Raw genomic sequence first — 15,063 nt, 5'->3', positions numbered from 1 at the left:
AATCGCAGATCAGATGAGGATACAAATTTTGTATCCACACAGTGCTCTAGACATGGTTTTTAAAAGATATGTAGGCACCTAGAGGTGTAGATAAGCATCTAATGGGATTTTTAATCACATCTACGCACCTAACTCCATTGAAATCAAATACTTTTAAAAATCTGACCCTAGGGGTGTAAGTGTTGAGGATCAGGGCTGAAGACTTCTAACCTCTCTGCCTTCAGTTAGTTCTAATAAGACAGACGGCACTTGGTATATGTAAGCTGTAAAAAAGTTCCAGATTTAAACATCGAAAGCCAGGAAAGTGTGTTTAAGGTAAATTTATTCCTCATTTTTAGGAGTAAATCTTTTCGTATTTTCAAAAAAAAATCTTTTCCTATTTTTAAAAAACACTTTTTTCCTATTTATCTTTTCCTATTTTTAACCCTGTACGTGTGACTGATGGGGAGGGATAGCTCAGTGGTTTGAGCATTGGCCTGCTAAACCCGGGGTTGTGAGTTCAATCCTTGAGGAGCCCATTTAGGGACCTGGGGCAAAAATCTGTTTGGGGATTGGTCTAGATGACCTCCTGAGGTCCCTTCCAATCCTGATATTCTATGAATGTCGGACCTGCTCAAGTGCGCAGGACCACGGCACCCCTCCAGCTGTCCATCTTCTTTGGCTTATGAGGCTATAAGCCCTTGTGCTATTACATATAACCGAAATTCTCCTTTAATCCAAGGGTTGGGGTGGAAGGTCCTGAATCCTATGCAGCCAATGTATGTAAAATAAATGATGACTGGAGTCAGTCCATGCAGCCACAGATTAATTAGGAGAGAATGTCTTTGCTGCCCCTCCCGCTAGGATTTACCCTAGGGTACAGAGAGGTTTCTCAGTGTTGCCAATTTAGTTGTTTGTCTTTGCTCTCCCCCCCTATAAATCCAACCCCCTTCTCTAATTTCAGTTCCTGTGGAAAACACCGAGAGAATATTAATTAAAAAAGCCAATGTTATGCTGATATTCATGGGCTTGGCAATGCCTGGTACAAAGAACAATGTAAACAAATTAGAACCATGAAGTATTGAGCTCCATCAGAACGAAGCAAGCAGGGAAGGAAGGAAGGAAGGAAGGAAGAGAAATTAGGGTTTTCAAATAAAGAGGAAAAACTGATCTTTTCCCTTCTAAAGAGAGAATGAGAATGTTTTTTGAAGTGTTTTAGAAGCACGAGTGCATCCCATGTTCCTTGAGGACTTCAGTGATTCAAAACTGATGAACTAAATCAAAGTGTCTCTCTATGATCATATGAGGGCTGGTATATATTTCCAGTGCTTTGCTAACAGCTGAATGTACTTCACTACACAAGTTGCTTCCAGGATTGGGGCCTTGCTGAGCACTTACTTGCTTAAAGCCAGAGCATGAGAAGTTCCATTGAAGGGGGTGAGGGCTTCAGCTGAAGTTCAAGTGAGGGGTGTAGGGAAATCCCCAGTGGTTGGCTGGCTCTGGAGCAGCAGATCTCAGATACCGTGCAATGCTGAGACAACTGTAATGAATTTCTCAGTAACAGTGGTGGATTCCGAAGGAGGCTGACTCGTGTTTAAAAAGTTCTTGTGAATTAGTGACTTGAATGTTAATGCAAATGGCAGTAAAACGGAAATATTTGCTGTAAATCAAGTGGTGCTATATCAGCCCATTTGGAAAATCAGAGGAAATTCACAGCCCGTATAGTAACTGGCAAGCAGCAGCATTGCCCAGCAGCGTGCGGCAAGGGAGCCTGGAAGTTAATGCAACACAAGCATTTAACCAGTATCTTCTATACTAAGTCAAATAGCTGTACAATGCTAACTTGCCTTCAGCCAGTGGCCCCGTCTACATAACAAGTACAACCAAATTTTTGTTACCAGTTTGGGACTCACGTGTGTCCTGGCTACAACAAACACAACTGAGTTGTCTGCACAGCAGGTTCTCCACACGCCTCCCCACCCCGCTCTCCCACACAGCACAAATGCATTGGCTGTTAGCCATCCACTTCTACCACATTGCATAGCTCTGTTGCGTTGGTACATTCTGGGGAAAAACCTGATCAACTCCCCTATTCTGACTCCTCTGGGGTAGGATTCCCAGAGGCCAGGCACCTACACAGAGTAGCACCAGCAGCATGTGAGGCAATGCATGCTGGGATGGCTTGCTGAGAGGAATGATTGGTGGGAGAATTAGCCAGCCTGGGTGCACAGGCACAGTTGGGAGGCTCTGTCCATACTCTTAAAAACAGGAAGACAGTCCTAGCCTAGGCTGCTGGTGGGGGCAACACACTGATAACTGCTAGGGTTGCCTGCCATGTGTTAACCATAGTGTGTGCAAACAATAGCCCTGGTTAGAGCTAACCAAGAACCAACCTAACAGCCAGAGCATGGACAAGATCCGCGTCGTGTTTCCATTCACATCCCAGGCATTTCCCTAGCCATGGCTGTTACCGAGACCAGCAGAGGCTGTGGGATTGGTTCGCGCATACGCTTTCTTAATGTTGAAAAACCTTTTTTTCCGGTCAATAAATTTTTTATTATTTTTCCAAAACTTTAACCTCACAAACATGTTTCCATTTCACAGGATGGAGAGAGACGGTACAGAGAAGCCAGTGCTAGAAAAAAAATTAGATTGGACAGGTGAGTGAAAAGGATCAGCCTCAAACTAAGAAGGAAAAAATAACCGGGGGGCTATAGCGTTTTAAATAGAACAGTGTGGTTTTTATTCCAGTCCACGTTCTGCTCTGAATGATCACATGCAGGTAACTCAGTAAAGGCTGGGATAATTGGAGGTAACCCATGGCTTTCTGTACCATGGAAGGTGTGTGTGTGTGTGTGTGGGGGGGGGGGGGACCTAGGCACCAACTCGTGGGTGCTCCGGGGCTGGAGCACCCATGGGGGAAAAAATATATAGTGGGTGCTCAGCACCCACCGGCAGCCTTGCGGATCAGCTCATTCCCCTCCCCTCAGCACCTCCCACCCGCCATCAGGCGCCACTGATCAGCTCCTCCCCCTTCCTCCCAGCGCCTCCCACCTGCCATCAGGCCCCACTGATCAGCTCCTCCCAGCGCAGTCAGCTGTTTAGAGGCATGCGGAAGGTGCGGGGAGGGGGAGGAGCGGGGCCGGGAAGGGACGGGGCTGGGGCCTTGGGGGAAGGGGTGGAGTGGGGGCAGGGGCTGGGGCAGAGCGCGGGTGGAGCACCCCCTGGAAACGCAGGAAGTCAGCGCCTATGTGTGGGGGAGGGGTTGCACGCCATGGCTGTGATAATATTTGGCACTTACATAGCACCTTCCATGTGAGGATTTCTCAAAGACTGGAGGAACTTAACCTTCCAGCGCTCCAGGAGTTCAGTTGGGACCAGAGTTCAAGTGGTTTCTTCACAGCGCGTCAGTGTTGGAAACAGGATTTGAATTCAGGCCGGACTCCCAGTTGCCTTTCTAGCCCAACCTATTCGGTGCTGAGCTCAGCTTGAAGCAGAAAGACACTCAAAAGAGCTCAGGAGAGGTGGCAGTTGGTCAAAGAGACAGTAGTAAGGTGCAACCCAACTCTCCCAATGTGAAGGAAAGATAGGAAGAATAGTCAGAGGTCAGTATGGCTCCATCAGGAACTCTTTAAGGATCTGAAAATCCGAAAGGAATCTATCAAAAAGTGCAGACGTGGACAAGCTGCTAAGGATGAGTACACCAGAATCACACCAGCATGGAGGGACAATCGGAAAGTCTGAGGCACAAATGAGTTTCAGCTAGCAAGTGACATAAAAGGCAATCAGAAATGGGCTTATAAATCCATTAGGAAGAAGAGAAAGATGAAGGCAAGTGTAGGCCCCTATTTAACAGGGAAGAAGAGCTAATAATGGACATCAAGAAGGATGACGTGTTTAATGCCTACTTTGTCTTCACTAAGAATGTAAATTGTGACCAGATACTTAACACAATATTAGCAACAAAGAGAAAGGAACGCAAGGTAAAATAGAGAGAAAACAGGTTCAAGAATATGTAGATAAATTAGATGCATTCAAGCTGGCAGGTCCTGATGAAATGTACCCTAGGATATTTAAGGAACAAGCTGATACAATCTCAGACCTATTAGCCAATTGTCTTCAGGAACTCATGGAGGATGTGAGGTCCTAGAGGACTGGAGAAGGATAAACATAGTACTTATCTTTTAAAAAGGGGAACACAGAGGACCCAGGGAATTATAGACCAGTCAGCCTAACTTCAATACCTGGAAAGATATGGAACAAATTATTAAACAATCTCTTTGTAAGCACCTAGAGGATTATAGGGTTATAAGAAATAGACACCATGGATTTGTCAAGCCCGAGTAACAAATCAAGCCAAACCAACCTGATTTCCTTCTTTGACAGGGTTATTGGCCAGCTGAATGGGGGGAAGCAGTAGACATGATCTACCTTGATATATATATTTTTTTAAGTAAGGAAAATGTCATTGCCACATGACATTTTCATAAGTAAACTAAGGAGATGCATTCCAGATGAAATGGCTAGGACGGGTGTACAACTGGCTGAATGATTGTACTCAGAGTAATTGTCAGAAGGTTGCTGTCAAACTGGAGGTATTCGTGAGGGGTCCTCTAGAGGTCTGTCCTGTGTCAGGTACTAGTCAATATTTTCATGAATGAGTTGGATAATGGAGTGAAAAGTGTGCTTATGGTGGAACCAAGCTGGGAGGGGGTTGCAAGTACTTTGGAGAACAGGATTAGAATGCAAAATGACTTTGACAAATTAGAGAATTGGTCTGAAATCAAAAGACGAAATCCAATAAAGACAAGTGCAAAGTACTTTACGTAGGAAGGAAAAATCAAATGCACTTCACAATGGGGTATAGCTGGCTAGGTGGTAGTACTGCTGAAGAGGATCTGGGGGTTCTAGTGGATCACAAACAGAGTATGAATCAACAGTGTGATGCAGTTGCTAAAGAGGCATCAGTCTGCCGTGTATTAACAGGCATTGTAGGTAGGACACAGGAGGTAATTTGTCCCACTCTACTCTGCACTGGTGAGGCCTCAGCTGGAGTACTGTGTCCAGTTCTGGGTGCCACACTTTAGGAAAAATATGAGAGAGTCCAGAGGAGAGCAACAAAAATGATTAAAAGGTATAGAAAGCCTGATGTATGAGGAAAGGTTAAAGACAGGCGTGTTTAGTCTCGAGAAAAGAAGTCTGAGGGGGGACCCAATAACAATCTTCAAATATGTTAAGGGCTGTTATAAAGATGATGATGATCCATTGTTTTCCATGTTCACTGAAAGCAGGACAAGCAGTAATGGGCTTAATCTGCAGCAAGGAAGATTTAAGAAAAACTATTTAGGATATTAGGAGAAAACTTAACTATTCGGATAGTTGAGCACTGGAATAGGCGGGCTTCCAAGGGAGACTGTGGAATCCATGTCATTCATTGGAGGTTTTTAAGAACAAATTGGACAAACACTTGTCAAGGTTGGTCTAGATGAACTTGGTCCTGCTTCAGCACAGGGGGCTGGACCAGATGACCTCTCGAGATCCCATTCCTACATTTCTATGATTCTGTGAAAAGGTACTTGAGGGCTAAGTGATGTAGTGCCAAACCATGGAACGTTAGGAAGACCGACATATGTAGGGGAGCTGGAGAGAGAGAAGATGGTAGGGACAGCACAGGAAAAACTGTCTAAATTCAGAAGTAGAAACTGTGTATAAAACAAAGCATCACAGGGCTATGCTTATTTTATACATCTGTTATTGTCAAAACACACTCTAATATCCAGATACCTTGGTGATTAATGCACTATAATATCTGCATAGACTGAGAACACAAAAATACATAGCTAGACAAGATCAATCTGTAATAATCATAATGATTAGCCCTCTTCTAGTGCTATGCATCTTAGAGGTGCTTTGTAATCGTTCAGTTTTATCTCCCTCCTGTGGGGCATGAAAGGAAGAATTTATTAACCTCACTCTATTCTTGGGGAAACTGAGGCAGAGCGAAGTGATTTGCCCAAGACTTCCAAGCATTTGTCGAGAGCCAGGATTAGAGATCTTGAATGTTTGGTGCTCTCGGAGCACAAGAGAAGCAGTATGGTTTAGTGCAGAGGGGGGCAAACTACAGCCTGCGGACCACATCCACCCCACAGGACCCTTCCCTCTGGCCCCTGAGCTCCTGCCAGAGAGCGGGGTCAGGACAGGCTTGCGGAGGAGCCAGCCCAACTCCCCGACCGCACGGAGCATGGGGGGTTGGGTGGGGGTTCTGGGGAGCTGGATAGGGGGCGGAGGCCAGGCCACTCCTCACTGTTTGGGGAGGCATAGCCTCCCCCAGCCTTCCCTACCTGGCCCTCCATACAATTTCTGTACCCGATGTGGCCCTAGGGCCACAAAGTTTGCCCACCTCTGGTTTAGTGGGTAAGATATGGAATGAATAAACAACTTGAGCCTGAGAGTTGGTACATCTATCGTGTTCCATTTGTGTATTGCTCCTTGTTTTCTTGCTGTCCTTATTCCTGGCTCTGCTGTGAGAGTTGGACAAATCATTGAATTTCTGTGCCTTAGTTTCCCCTTCAGTAAAACAGGGATAATGATACTCGCCTGCCTCTGTAAAACTCTTTTAGAACTATGGGTAAAAAGTGCTAAATATTATTATTATTATTATTTATTACAAGAGTGCACACATCTCTTATGCCGTCCCCTCAAGCAGTGAAAAAGTAACTTATTGGATAGTCAGTTTTTTTTTCCCCTGGAAGCTGCTATTTTTGGCTTAATGGAGTATCTGCAGAACCTCGATATAAAGCCCTAGTTGCATCCAAGACCAGTAATTGACTGGGTTTTGGAGAATCCTAGAATTGTAGGACTGGAAGGAACCTCGAGAGGTCATCTAGTCCAGTCCCCTGCACTCATGGCAGGACTAAGTATTATCTAGACCATCCCTGACAGATGTCTGTCTAACCTGTTCTTAAAAATCTCCAATGTTGGAGATTCCACAACCTCCTTAGGCAATTTATTCCAGTGCTTAACCACCCTTACAGTTAGGAAGTTTTTCCTAATGTCCAACCTAAAATGCCCTGGCTGTTTTATCCTGAAAGGTTAAGGAGAACGATTTTTCTCCCTCCTCCTTGTAACAACCTTTTATGTATTTGAAAACTGTTATCATGTTCCCCCTCAGTCTTCTCTTCTCCAGACTAAACAAACCCAGTTTTTTTCAATCTTCCCTCATAGGTCGTGTTTTCTAGATCTTTAATGGCTCTTCTCTGGACTGGAGTTGTCCTCACCCTAACAGGTATCTTACTGCTGCCCCTGATCTGTAGAAAAATGGGAAGCTGGTCTCTGGTTAGTTTTACATCTGTTACGAACACTATTTTCCCCCCCCCCCCAATCTCTCCACTTGTTTTATCTGCATGTGCAATTGGAGTCCTGTCTTCCCCACCCATTGTGAATCACTATTCCTGGAGTCCTCTCTGGTCATGTGGTTGCAATGAAGCTTGCAAAAGAGACAGCTGCTTTATTTTGTTACTTTTCAACTCTTCACCTTGGTTATATCATGTCTCTGATTACAGATCTGGTGTTATCAGACAAATTATACCCCAGTATCTCCGTTCCCGAGAATAAGATTGTAGTGAAGTGTGGCAATTAAGCAGTGAAAATATTTTCTTCCTGGAATGTCTTGCGGCATCTGCCTTCCTGCTTCCAGGAGTTTCAGAACTTTCCCTTGAGTCCAAGGCCAATATGAGAACAAACGCATGGTCCCTCAGAAGTGCAGTATCTGTCTGAGTCTAGCATCAGCTGTTCACTCATTACAACGGTCCCGGGATAAATTCTGATCCTTTCTGTTACAGTAAAGGCTTCCATCAAATGACCCTAAATAAACAGCATCCTGCAAATTTGACTTGCTGTTGTGCATAGTTCAAATATAGTGTTTGCTCCGGTGATAAAACCCAAACTCTTCTAATCCAAGCTTGGGATGCTGTGCACCTCCAAACAGAGACTTGCCCGACTTCAGATTTTGTTACAAACCGAATGACGAACTCTTCAGTAACACGTCAGCTGTGGCTCTCAAAGCACTTTGTAAAGGTGGATAAGTACCATCCCCATTTAACAGACTGGGAAACTGGAATGGAGAAGCTAAGGGCCAGATTTCAGAAGCAGCCTGTTTTGGGCACCCTGCTTTAGACCCTAGGGCCTGGGCAGATGTGGTTCCCATTGATTTGATTTGGAGTTGGTGGGTGTTCAGCACTTCTGAAAACCAGGTCCTGGATTGTGGGCACCCAAAACCATTTCCACGAGAGGCTCTCCGGGACTTGCTAAAGAGGTTATCCAGTAAGTTAGAGGAAGAGCTGGGAACAGAACCCAGATCTCCTGGCTCCTAGTTTGGGGTCCGGTCTGCTTGTGTAACAGGGTAGCTGGCCTATTAAATGAAAGTAGGCTCAGCTCTCCTGTTCCCGTCCAAGTGTGCCCTGGCTTGGTGTAAGGAGGGGGGTGGGGTGCCCGGGGGAGTTATAACCGAGAGGGGAGTTCAGAACCCAGAGTTCAGGACAGGGGTGAGTCCACAGTAAAGCGAGCTCGGCGAAGAGCTGTAGGGAGGGGATTCCCCTGGAGGACAGCGTGGTAAGAGTTCCCTGGTTGAGCAGCGGCACTAGATCAGGCTGGTGAAAGAGGAGGGCGGCCAGAGGGTCTTCTACAAATGTCCCCAGGCCAGAGAGCGCTGAAGGCTGAGAGCAGCCCAGGGAGATGCCTGCTGGCTAGAGAGGGCCAAAGTCTGGGGTATGATGGAGACGTGAGCCTGCTGATGTGTCCGGGCAAGAGCTGGAACCGTAGCTGGGAAGGAAACCGGGCAGAGAAACACCCCAGCTAGAGTGGTGGGGTGGGGTGGGAAACGCCAGAGCTGTACCTGGGGGTCGGGGGAGAGATGCTGGAGTTGGACTGTTTGTTTGCACTGTGCTGAGGGGATGCTGGTTCATGGTAGTGGACTGTTGGTAATAAATTAAATTCAGTAGAGCCTTCAGAGTCCATGGGTTATTTGAGAAATCAAGGGGAAATGAGGCCAAGGGCTGCCGTGAGGGGGTGCCCGGGTGGAAGCCATGCATTTACAGCTTGCCTATGCCACTCCCTGACCACCCGCAGAGATTGGCCTGCCTGACCAGAAAGGCCAGATAGGAGCACTTCCTGTTCAAATCCAGCCCCATCCCTGACTAACAGAAGTGTTAGTGTAGACCAGGCCTTAGTCTTGCCCCGTCCAGATCACTGCCTGGCCTTTGTTAGAAGTAATCCTTAAAGGTTCTTTTCACCCTGGGCCAAAATCTGATTCCTCTCCCTTCCGCCTGCAAATGATGTGCAGGATTTCTGAGGCTTTTGTTGCTCTGAGCTCCCTCAATTTGAGCCAAGAAGAAATGGCTCTTTCAATCCACTGGGATCCTGGTCCCAAGATATTCATAAGATGACCGTGTTTTCCCCCACTCCTTTTGTAGATCATTGCTGGAGAAGATGTTGAAGTCAAAAACACTGCTGCTAACTTTACTGTCTCTCTCTTTCACCAGCATGTGTTTGAGATGTCCTTTTCCCTGTCACGTGCTGAAGATCAGTATTGCTGTAACTAAAGCCATTCTCTTTGTTTTCCCTAGAAAATACATCATTTCCTGTGAACAGACAAAAGTGCCATTGTCGGTGCCCTGGGACCAAAGTAACAAGGTAAAATAACTGTCTCCGTAGGTACTGGCCAGAGCCTCCCCTGGCACCTAAGCCCCATGTGCTGTAGGAAGGCCCAGGAGCCGGTACTAAGTAGCAGCTAGAAGTTTATACATGAATCAATATGGTCTATGGAAACAAGAAGGATGAAACCTTACCTAAAACAGCAGGCATTAGAGAGATCTTAACGGGAAGAATAAATTCCTTCTTATCCCCTGATTTATTCTGATTAATTCAGTATCTGAGCAGCTGCAGGCTTTGCTATAGTATCCCATGAGTTTAGATACAGGAAAACCTAACCGAAGGTCAACGTGATTTCTACTGTATTTTCTTATGTTTTTGATGTAGGTTTATCTGAGCTACAACAATGTTTCTGCACTGAAGACTCTTGTAGCGAAAACCAATTGGGTACTCGCCACAGAAATAGACAAGGTACTTAACCCTGCCGCACCCCCAAGTCAACACTGCCTTCTTTAGTCTCCTGGACTGCCTACAGTTAGTGGAAACCACTTGTGTTAAGATCAGAGGACATGCGTCAGTCCTTTCCCGCCCCCAGTTCTTTGAGTGTATCCAAAAGCGTTTGATGTCCCCAAAACACTTTGGATAAATGGGATTGTACTACATGTATTCAGTGACTGTGTGTCTATACGATCAACATTCTATGTACGTCCAAATGTACACTGCATACACACACTTACGTACATGTAAAATATATGGCTTCCAGTGATGCCGTACTACCTGTGCTATAGTAAAATCCCACTGAACCCACCAACCAGAGCTGTTTCCAGTTTCACCCATTTCCATTCAACACCCATGCTAGCTATCCGGTAACTTTCTCTTGGACAACTGTTTTGTGATTTACTCATGGGGCTCAATGGTGTCGTCAGAACCAGCTCATAAAACAGAGGCCTCATGTACCACCAGGTATATGTGATTCTTCATGCTAATGTAATGAAAAGTGTGTGTGTGTGTGTGTGTGTGAGAGAGAGAGAGAGAGAGAGAGAGATCAAAGCTGTTTGGTTATATTATAATAAGGTAAAAATATGAATGAATCTTATTGGGGAAAATCAAATGTCATTTTAACGAAGACAGCAGGCTGTGCCTCTCACCTGTTCTGTCTGTCTCCCTCTCAAAGGTCAGGATGTACACGCTGGAGGAAGACAAGTACCTCTCCTTCCGAATAGAGATGAGCCTCTGCATTGATGCAACACAGGCCTTCTTCCTTCTGTCAGACTTAAGACAGAGGCACGAATGGGACAGACATTATGCGTGAGTACTTGGAGGACAGCTAAAATGTTAGGATTGATGGTCCCTGTTTTATCGGGAATAATGGGGGGGGGGAGAAGGTCCCCAATTTCTTTTCTTTGGCTTTCCTCCTTCAAAGCAACTTCCTAATCCAAAAAGGTTCTTCATTCAAGCCGTGCAAAGTGCTTTTTCCCCTCCATCATCCACCCCACTCCAAAAGCAGGAGTGTACAGTCTATGCAGTCTGTGGCTGGATATGTACCGACATCGGAGTTGGCTGCCACACTGCTCGTGTGTCGTACAGCGGAATAGAATCCGGGACCTTTACCTCCTGAAGCACATGTTTCTGCCACTTGAGCAAAAGAAGACGCCCCGTTAGCCGTTGGTGACAGTAGCAAAGCTTTTATCTTCTGGAGACCAGCCACGTGTACAAGCTAGTCAACTGTTCTGCCTGCATGCTGATGACACCTCTAGACTTGTTAGCCTAGGATTGCAGCTGAGACTCTTAGCTGGCAGAGGCATGTAACCACAACAGTGAGCTGGCGCGTAGCTTTAACATTCTATGTTCCTGTCCCATATAAGGGGTCTAACTTCCTATAAAGTGTGCCGTGCTATAAAGCTGTGCTGCTCTTCCCAACTCCATGAAGTGGCTGGACTGTGACTGGTTTCAGAGTAGCAGCCGTGTTAGTCTGTATCCGCAAAAAGAACAGGAGTACTTGTGGCACCTTAGACACTAACAAATTTATTAGAGCATAAGCTTTCGTGGGCTACAACCCACTTCTTCGGATGCATATTGAGTGAAACATATCGAGGAGATATATATATACACACATACAGAGAGCATGAACAGGTGGGAGTTGTCTTACCAACTCTGAGAGGCCAATTAAGTAAGAGAAAAAAAACTTTTGAAGTGATAATCAAGGTAGCCAAGTACAGACACTTTGATAAGAAGCAAGTGTGAGAATACTTACAAGGGGAGATAGATTCAATGTTTGTAATGGCTCAGCCATTCCCAATCCCTGTTTAGCCCTGAGTTGATTGTGTCTAGTTTGCATATCAATTCCAGCTCAGCAGTCTCTCGTTGGAGTCTGTTTTTGAAGTTTTTCTGTTTTAAGATAGCCACCCGCAGGTCTGTCATAGAATGGCCAGACAGGTTAAAGTGTTCTCCCACTGGTTTTTGAGTATTATGATTCCTGATGTCAGATTTGTGTCCATTAATTCTTTTGCGTAGAGACTGTCCGGTTTGGCCAATGTACATGGCAGAGGGGCATTGCTGGCACATGATGGCATATATCACATTGGTAGATGTGCAGGTGAACGAGCCCCTGATGGTATGGCTGATGTGATTAGGCCCTATGATGGTGTCACTTGAATAGATATGTGGACAGAGTTGGCATCGGGCTTTGTTACAAGGATAGGTTCCTGGGTCAGTGTTTTTGTTCAGTGATGTGTGGTTGCTGGTGAGTATTTGCTTTAGGTTGGGGGGTTGTCTGTAAGCAAGGACAGGTCTGTCTCCCAAAAGAATTAATGGACACAAATCTGACATCAGGAATCATAATACTCAAAAACCAGTGGGAGAACACTTTAACCTGTCTGGCCATTCTATGACAGACCTGCGGGTGGCTATCTTAAAACAGAAAAACTTCAAAAACAGACTCCAACGAGAGACTGCTGAGCTGGAATTGATATGCAAACTAGACACAATCAACTCAGGGCTAAACAGGGATTGGGAATGGCTGAGCCATTACAAACATTGAATCTATCTCCCCTTGTAAGTATTCTCACACTTGCTTCTTATCAAAGTGTCTGTACTTGGCTACCTTGATTATCACTTCAAAAGTTTTTTTTCTCTTACTTAATTGGCCTCTCAGAGTTGGTAAGACAACTCCCACCTGTTCATGCTCTCTGTATGTGTGTATATATATCTCCTCGATATGTTTCACTCAATATGCATCTGAAGAAGTGGGTTGTAGCCCACGAAAGCTTATGCTCTAATAAATTTGTTAGTCTCTAAGGTGCCACAAGTACTCCTGTTCTTTTTGTGGACTGTGACTATACACTATGACCAGCATATGCTCTTTGCTCTCCCATGGCCTTGGGTGGTAATTAGAATTGGTTTTACTGAGAGGGGGTGGAATCTTGTGCCAGGATCATACGCCTGTCCAACCTGCCTTTATTTTAAAGCTGCCACATCGACAGACACCCAGTCAGAGGCAGAAGGAACTCTGGTTTAAAATCTCCTTTGCAGGAGGGTGTCACAGTTCCCAAAATAACTGCACCTCTGATCCCTGTGTGGCCTTCTTGAGATTTCGCCTCTCCTTGGGGCAGCATCCTGCCATCCATTCTCTCCAGGCTGGGGATTGTAGACTGCAATTCACCTCAGCAGATCTATCTGTAGGCCAAGCCCTGTTCTCTCTGGGGCAATGGCAGGGTTAACCAGCGACCAGCCAGCCTCCATAAATCAAGTACTAGTTATTCAGAAGAAAAGTATTACAGAGAGAATGTTTTTAAAAACAATGAACAGCTTACGTGCAAGTGTTCGCTCAGCAGGCAGTCACCCGTCTTCAGCATAGAGACCCTGGCAGGCTTCAGGGTCCTTGGCAGGGCCTATGTGTCTGGGTCACTGTCTCATGTCCTGCAGTTCTTGGAAACCGTGCGTGTGGCCCCTCTCCCTACGTCAAAGTGGTCACTTGATACAGTTTTCAGTTCTTTGTTTGCCAGGCCTCATGAGCCACATCAAACCAGTCTATGCAATTTCCCCCAGGGGATGAGGCTTCTCCAGGCTTAGCTGCATGGGGATTTGCATGAATTATCCCCCAATGGTTTTCGTTCCTGCAGGAAACCCTGTAACTCCCCCATGGAGCCAGAATACAATCCTTAGCCCATTCAGATACATAACACACTTCTAAACTGGAGACTGGAGTCTTCGGAGTATCCGTCACAGAGGACACCTCTGTCAGGGCCCCTTGTTCTTCCCGTACCACAGCCTCAGGTGAGCGGCCTGTCCTGTTCATTTGCACTGAATCCAGGACTTCTCCACTCGTAGGAGCAGCCTGGGAAGTTTAAGGAGCTGTAACTTATTATCCCAGGGACGGTCGGCTCCGGGGGGGGGGAGGGTTGGTTATGTGTGCGCTTCAGTGACAGTGTACTGGACTTCCTTACTCATTTTATTCCTGGGTTGACTGAGCTACAAGAAGGTGAAATGGTCACACAGTGAGTCGGTGATCTTTGTGGCTCTGATCCCAGCCACGAACCTCATGTCCTCCATCAAAACCAAAATATCCCAGTGAAAGGCTCAGAAACCACCTCTAATTTCAGGCCAATCCCATCCTTCAAAAATAAACAAAACCAGACCGAGAAGGCACAGGAGGTGCCACGTCACAATGCGTGAAAAGGATTTGCAACCTACTTGACAATACAATTGAAACGTTTGGGGTCAGATGCAGAAGAACTCAGGGCTTGATCCAAAGCCTGTTGACACCAGTGGGGTTTGGCTCAGACTCTTGCCCAGGGAGAGCCAAGTATGAACTCCCACAGAAGGCAACTGATCTTTAGCCTAAGCAAGGATTTCAGGGTGTGTCCAAAAGAGAATTGTTTGGAGCAATTAATTTTGTTAAGAAAATGCTCTACTACAGGGTAGTCAAATTGGAAATCTGGCTCTAAGAGGCAGGTAGGCGCCCGGTGGGATTTTCATGACCTGCATCTTTGGGTGCCTAGATGTGTTTAAAAATCTGGCCCGTAGTCCATGGGAGAGCGGATATATCTGGGAAGGTGGCTCTACTTCAGCAGAGAAAGCTTTTCTTCCTCCTTCCTCTGACTGATTGTAAGTTAGCCAAACCAAAAGCCAGTTAGACAGTTGTTTCTCTGGCTTTGAACTGCTTCTGTCTGGAGTCTGAGTTACTGCTGAGTAACACCGTATGGTTAGGGCCCTATCAAACTCATGGCCCGTTTTTGGTCAATTTCACAGCCAGGGGGGTTAAAATGAGTCAGTTTCAGGTTTTCAAATGTTTACATCTAAACTATTACAGTATGGTAACCCAGGGGGGCCTGAGCCAAAAGGTGGTCCGAGTGGGAGGGTCACAAGGCTATTGTAGGGGGGTCATGGGATTGCCACCCTCACTTCTGCCCTGCTGCTGGCAGGGGTGCTACCTTC

At 46.0% G+C, this 15,063-nt stretch overlaps 2 protein-coding genes across 2 annotated transcripts in view; one reads left to right on the top strand and one right to left on the bottom strand.

Moving 5' to 3' along the window:
* The window catches only part of LOC113406544 (protein FAM151A-like), a 46,978-nt gene that overhangs the window by 12,671 nt on the left and 19,244 nt on the right, over positions 1-15,063 (bottom strand). The gene's annotated exons all lie outside the window — the stretch shown is intronic.
* LOC112120556 (acyl-coenzyme A thioesterase 11) overlaps positions 1-15,063 on the top strand; it is a 67,990-nt gene that overhangs the window by 47,648 nt on the left and 5,279 nt on the right. The window contains exons 10-13 of the mRNA XM_024219680.3: positions 2,584-2,639; positions 9,603-9,669; positions 10,015-10,098; positions 10,802-10,935. Coding sequence (XP_024075448.1) covers positions 2,584-2,639; positions 9,603-9,669; positions 10,015-10,098; positions 10,802-10,935 — 341 coding nt within the window. The remainder of the gene's footprint in view (positions 1-2,583; positions 2,640-9,602; positions 9,670-10,014; positions 10,099-10,801; positions 10,936-15,063) is intronic.

This window comes from Terrapene carolina, unplaced genomic scaffold (assembly GCF_002925995.2).
Source record: "Terrapene carolina triunguis isolate 2854851 unplaced genomic scaffold, T_m_triunguis-2.0 Scaffold103, whole genome shotgun sequence".
NCBI classification, from domain to species: domain Eukaryota; kingdom Metazoa; phylum Chordata; order Testudines; family Emydidae; genus Terrapene; species Terrapene triunguis.
This window is presented reverse-complemented; position numbering and strand designations above follow the sequence as displayed.